The sequence below is a fragment of the Mesitornis unicolor genome, unplaced genomic scaffold (assembly GCF_000695765.1).
Source record: "Mesitornis unicolor isolate BGI_N332 unplaced genomic scaffold, ASM69576v1 scaffold36480, whole genome shotgun sequence".
Taxonomy (NCBI): domain Eukaryota; kingdom Metazoa; phylum Chordata; class Aves; order Mesitornithiformes; family Mesitornithidae; genus Mesitornis; species Mesitornis unicolor.
The window spans coordinates 3,161-9,682 of NW_010160913.1; the positions used below are offsets into that span (position 1 = coordinate 3,161).

Genomic DNA, 6,522 nt, shown 5'->3' on the forward strand with positions numbered 1-6,522 from the left:
AGATGTCCTGAAAGAGCAGAGGCTTTCCTAGCTCCCTCCTTGGGAGTCTCAAATCATTGAGTTAAAGAAGTGGCTTTTTCATGGTATGTGTAGTTCTCAGTTACCTGATGTTTTTCATCCAGTAAGGATTTGCCTCTGTCAGGTTTTAAATACTGGTTTGAATGCTTTTGAGCTTTTACCTTCACTTAGATCGCAGCTCTGCAATCCAAACCAAATCACATTTTTATTTCCTTGCAGTAGTTGAAAACGAGATTCAGGCAAGAATAGACAATATATTCAGCAACTTGGAGCGCCTGGAAATCCTGTCCAGCAAAGAACCTCCCAATAAGCGACAGAATGCTAAACTGTAAGTTCACCTTCTTTGCTGTGGTGGTGTAATGTAGTCTTTGTAATTATTTTCATTAAATTGTTGAAGCCCTTTGTCTTTTGATTTAAGTGGAACCTTTACACTTTGCATAACGTGTCCTGTGCTCTACAGTAGCAAAATTGAGGCAGAGAGGCAAAATAACTTTCCTGCATTTAACCACAGACTGGTGACCAAGCTGGATTCATGGCTCTGTTCTGAGATGAGCAGAACATGACACTTGGATGCTTAAAAAAATTCTGCTCTATGTGGCATTTGCTTTTAATGGCATTTGCGGAGGTAAGGAGTAAAATTACTTCAGTTGGTGTAATGTTCTCTGTACCGTTTTCCTAGCTGTTGGTGAATAAAATATATATACATATATCTAGAAAAACCTCCTGAATATACGCACACACACACAGATAGGTATAGGTATAGATCTAGATCTAGGTATAGATATAGGTACACACCTCCTGAAGAGACTAGTCATGGAATAGGATGTCCACAACAGCTCAAGGATTCTGCTTCACATTTGGTCGTTAGCCTGCAGTTCAATCATCACCTGTTTAGTAGAAAAACAAGGCATGGAAGATCCAAGTCTGGATTATAGGCCTAACATTGAGTGTCCTTTGTGTTCTAGATAAGTAGAACCCATCATTCTTTATTATTCATCACTGTTAATTTATAATGCTCCTTTCTTCATATTAAAACCACCAGAAGAGAATGGTATTTTTATCCCTGGGAACCTCTTCTGTTGTTGATCCTTTCCAGCCGAGTTGACCAGCTCAAGTACGATGTTCAGCATCTGCAGACGGCTCTGAGGAACTTCCAGCATCGCCGTTACATCCGGGAGCAGCAGGAGCGGCAGCGAGAGGAGCTGCTTGCACGAACATTCACCACTAATGTAAATATTCTTTACTTTAGATCTCGGTCTTCTAGATGCTGTAGTCTTTCGGTGAAGTTTCAGGCAGGATGCAGGCATGACTCTGTTAGATTGCTGCTGTGGGATGGAAGCAGAATAAAGATATAAAAGAATAACAATGTGTGTTGGAAAAGTACAACTCATGAGGAAAAGCCGGTCTATTTAGAGGCAGTAGTACAAGACCCCATAAACTGCTGCTCCTGTCTGACCCAGTGCAGCTCTACCTGCCTTTACGTAGCAGTTTCAAAAGTGTGAACGAGGTTGGTACCAAAAGACACATTTTACACGGATTTGTGTCAAATGTCTTTGTCAAATTGTGAGGTTTGTGAAATGCATGGCTTTTCTACACCCTGCTGTCAGTAGATGGCAGCAGGATTTCATTTGTCCAAGTCTAAATCACACAGCTGGGGAAGAAACCCTTGCTTTTACCTCTAAATGGTTGAAAACTTCTTAATGACAAGAATGTGTTTGCATCTGTTCTTGTTCATTTTTGGTTCCTCTCCTGGGAAATCCTCCCAGTGCAAATTCCTGCAGGAGTTTTGCTCTGAATGCTGTAGTTTTGCTTTCAGATTTCTGTAGGTCAAAAGCTAGGGGTTTTATTGTTTTGTTGGTGTTTTTTGATGGTTTGGTTTTGTGGGGTTTTGTTTGTTTGTTTGGTAAAGGCATACAAATACCATTCATTTTTTGTGTTGCCATTCACTTTTAAGGCAAGGAAGAATGAATGTGAGCAGTTCTGTTTCCTTGAGATTTGGGAAGTTCGATGCACTTCTCGAATGGTGACATTAATGACATCTAATGTTCGCGGGCTATTTCAAAATTATAAACCAGTCTCTAGAGGAACACTGAAATTTGAAACCTGATTTGTTTTCAGAGCACTGGTGTTCCTCTGCAAACACAGAGAAAGGTTCCTATAGGAAAACTTGTCCAGAATAAAACACAGACGTCAGTGGGACAGCTTGAAGAGCAGTAGCAGGCTTGCAAATGCAAAATAACTGGCAAATGATTTTTTTCTCCTTTAGATGCTGAAAGGTGTCTAAAGATGGGGGGAAAAAAGCATTATTTTGTATTGCTTTTAACTCACTGTTAAAAAACGTGACTTTTAAAGTACAACATCCATTTACTAGGAAAATGATGATTTTTTTTGTCAGTTATTGGCCTGTTTGTTTAGAAGTTTACAAGTTTTTATTTGTATATTGCCCTATTTGATTAAATAGAAACGTCAGCTGAGCATGTTAGCATCCTGGATCAACCACTGTAACATACGTAACAGCTTTTGAAAGCTGGAGCAGTGTTCTGGACATTTTGCTTAATTCAAAAATAAAAGGGGTCTTTAAAGCCTTCCCTTTACCATTCTGGAGAAAACCACTGACAGCAAATGAAAGATCATCTCGTCTCCCTCTGAGGAGGGTCAGAAATCTACTCCCATACTTTTCTCGCTGCCTTGCGGTATGTAGAAGGACCTGTGGTATGAGAAAACCTTGTAAGACAAGACGTGTTTCAATCTTGGTGCTTCATTAACGCACCGGAGGTGTGTGTGCTCTCACAGCTTCCTCGGCAGTGACTTTGACCCTGCGAGTGCTAACAGCTCTGCCCTTCGTTCCTCATTCTTTTACAGCAAGCAGAGCAGCACCAAGCACTGCACCACTGTGTCAGTCCCGTGTTAACATTTTTCGTGATGACCACCCCAGTCTGCTCAGAGCCAGTTTGGCATTGTTGCACGTGTGTAACCTGCAGCTGGCGGACAGGTGTAGGGTATTGACCATCTTCTGCCCTAAATACGGCTGCTGCGTTTTGCTAGCTCTTGTTCTGAGTGCGTGGCAGCAGGAAAGCCAGCGTGTCCACACTGCTCAGCAGTGTCGTGGTTCCTGGTCATGAAACTGGGGGCGTGAGGAGCTGTGATCTTGACTCTTGATGGATGGTGTCCAGAGAAGGTTAAACTGGAGGCCTTTGAAAGACAAAAGTGATCACATCCTCTGACCTCTTGTACAACCCGGGTTACAGAATTTTATCCAGTTACCTCCATTTCAAGAGTCACAGTGTTCAGTTGAGCTAATGCATCCTTCTGGGAAAGCATCAGTTTGTTTTCACATCAGTCCTCGGGCGCTCAGTGAGTCAGACCTTCAGGGAGCTGGGTTTGCGTCTGTTTGCCCTCGCTGTCAGGAACTGGCCCCGTGTTCTAAATTCGTAGGATGTCATCTCCCAGACGCTGTGTTTTGCACGCCTTTTGTCACTTAGGAATGTGATACTCAATCTTTCAAAAGTCTTTCTCTTGCAGTGATTAAATGACTCCTTGTCAAACACCTTCTGTTAGTTTTGGTGTTCTCTCTTGTAATGTCCTTTCCTACGTGTACCATGAACTGAGATTATCAAAAATTCTCCAATTTTAATCTGACTTTTTATCCTGTGAGATCTAATTGCAGTTGGACAGCTGATCAGCTTTGCCTTTTGGCTTACTTCACGTAGGCTTCTCTACTTTCTTCACTCAAATATTAATGTTGTATTTAATAACATTATGAAGAAGTGTTTCAAATGTCACCCTTCACGTCCTGTCAAGTTTTTGCCGCGTTTGTTTCTGCATGTTCTTTTTCTGGGTTTGAGTGAGCAAGGAAGGTAACCAAGACCCTGCCTTTCCCCTACAGGACGCTGACACCACCATCCCGATCGACGAAACTTTGCAGTTTAATGAATCCCTCCAGAATGCCCATCGTGGCATGGATGATCTTATTGGCAGTGGGACCAACATCCTGCAGGGGCTGAGGGACCAGAGAGTGACACTAAAGGTGGGGGCATCATTTTTTTACCAAGAAGACCCCACGTTTTCCTGCATTTGTGATGACCAGGCTAAGTAAAATAAATACACGAGTTCGTTTCAGTCCACTGCTTCAAGCTGAGAATACTGGGAAAGGCCCAAGCTTCATTTTAACTAAACCTGAAATCTTTACATTTTATCATCTTATTGGAGACATTTTTAAGTTCTTTCTGTGGCTGGACAGCCCATCAGTCCACGTGCACGGTTATTTAGTTAGTACCTGGAGTGTGGAATGTTACGTTTTGTTCTGTTACGGTTTCTTTGTTGGCTTGGTCGGGTTTTTATATTCAAGGGAAGAACGGGAAGTAATGGCTGGCTCACAGACAGGTGTTGGTTCAGATGAACGTCGCTCAGAGCAGTCGCAAAGCTGGCGCAAAGTAACTGTGTTTAAGATTGGTAATAAAGAGAATAGTCTCTTGGGTCTAACGCACCTCAACGATATTATCTACCCGAGTGCTGATAATGACAGCTGTATTTCTCCATGTCTGTCCATAACAAATACTTGTCTTTTATTCTAAACTGTTCAAAGTGGTGCTAAATTTTGAGCAAATGGCTCAAAGATACAAAAAGCTATTTAAGAAGATCTGTGTCTTGGGGGAAGCTGGATCTCTGAAAACTGTGGGGAAACTTCTGTCTGTTGTATTCATCTTCTGATGGGGATAACTTTGTCTGCTTTGTGACACTGCTTGGCTTTGAGATGTCCTTGCCCGAGGACTCGGGCATTTTTAATTGCTAACAGAAATCCCAACATTTGATGGGGTGAATCACACCATAAGCTCTGTTGACTGCACAGACCAGGGTTCTGGCTGTAAGGCAGCCTGGCTGGGGCACGAACCGACAGCCGAACTGCACACGTGTGGTCTCACCCTTGAAGTGCGTGGGCTCCTGCAGCCTCTGCCTGTCAGTGCCTTACCCGTTTGTCTGGCTTCTCACCATCGTGACTCTGCAGCCATGGTTCTCTCCCTCCTTCCCCTGGGGGATGATCCAACTCTGGGCTGTGCAGAGTACAGCTCTGTGCCTGTATTTTAGGTGGTTTCCTTCAACCATTGCCCTGAAGTGGGAGCTCTCCTGCTGCGCTGTGGTTGTGACTCCCCGGGTCGTTCCAGTTCTGCAGCTCCCCGTGATTATCTGCTGGGTGCCTATTGCTGAGGTGGGGGCTGGTGGCATCCACGTTCTCAATGACACCAACTGCTTCAGCAGTGAAAGCAGCGCGGTGTGAGCCTGCCTGCAGTTCAGCAGCTGGCAGTCTCTGTTCAGTGCTTTTCTCCAGAAGGATTTATTGGAATTGCATTAATTGCGCTTTTACATGTGTTCTCATTACACTCTACCATTAGCCTTGCAAGTTCCTGCACCTCCTTTTCAATCTCTTGGTACAAACTGGCATTTCAGCAGGCGGGAAGTTCTGCATGAAACGTTGTCTGATTAAGAAGCTTCAAGCTGTCAGATTGTGTGTCTGGAAAAGGACCAGAACTCCTCCACAGTGCATTTTCTCTGAGCCACTCTTTATGATGTCTCTCTCCAGACAGAGTTTGGTGACTTTAACCACGTTCATGTGTTGGTCTCGTTGTCCTGTGGCCACCTCCTCTCAAACCGTAGGAACTATTGGCTGATAGCAAGTTCCGTTGGTCAGAATTCGTCACTTGCCACCCATGGTTAAATATTGTTGGACTGTGGAGTAAGAAGTGTTGGACCATGAGGTTAATTGTTTGCTGTCTTTTTCTTCTCAGGGGACTCACAAGAAGATCCTGGATGTTGCCAATATGTTGGGCTTATCCAATACAGTCATGCGGCTGATTGAGAAGCGAGCCTTTCAAGACAAATACCTCATGATTGGGGGAATGATTCTGACTTGTGTAATTATGTTTCTCGTCGTGCAGTATCTGACATGAACCGCTGAACTGCTGCCAGAGGAGATCGTCTTTTGGAGCAAGGCGGACTGTTCTCCAGACGATTTTTCTCTGAGTGCTGCTTCAGATGAGCCCCTGCTGTGAACTTCAGAGTTTGCAAATCGCACCGAGACACACGTCACGTGGAAAGCGCGTTGGAAACAGATCTCTGTGGGGATGCTGTAGTTGAGCCTGGCCCTGTAAAAATGCCCCCAGCCTTTCCTGTTCTCACTTTGTTGTCTGTGAGTTTATGAAATCTGGTTAAATAGGAAGCAGAAGTGGAAATTTTGCCCAGCTGTACTGCAAGGTAGGAGCATCCTTTTGCGTAGGTAGGGATAAGGGGATGCAGAGGCAGAGCGTAAGGTGCAGTGAGCCTTTCTAGCGGGAAGTGACCTTGGCCGCTGTGTTCTGCAAGGAGAGAACACCACCGAGGAGGATTTCACGTTGTGGGCACGCTCCTGCGGATGGAGGTGGTGCAGAAAGAGGTGGGAAGTGGAGGGTTCCCATCTGCAAACTCCATTTTGCTTGGAGGGACCAGGGTTTGTGGGGAAGGGTCTCCAAG

The 6,522-nt window shown here is 44.4% G+C and overlaps 1 protein-coding gene across 1 annotated transcript in view; it reads left to right on the forward strand.

The window, feature by feature from the left end:
- The window catches only part of GOSR2 (golgi SNAP receptor complex member 2), an 8,462-nt gene extending 2,457 nt beyond the window's left edge, over positions 1-6,005 (forward strand). The window contains exons 2-5 of the mRNA XM_010191427.1: positions 238-346; positions 1,115-1,247; positions 3,905-4,045; positions 5,802-6,005. Of these exons, the coding sequence (XP_010189729.1) occupies positions 238-346; positions 1,115-1,247; positions 3,905-4,045; positions 5,802-5,963 (545 nt within the window). The 3' untranslated portion in view covers positions 5,964-6,005. The remainder of the gene's footprint in view (positions 1-237; positions 347-1,114; positions 1,248-3,904; positions 4,046-5,801) is intronic.
- Positions 6,006-6,522: the final 517 nt, after the last annotated feature.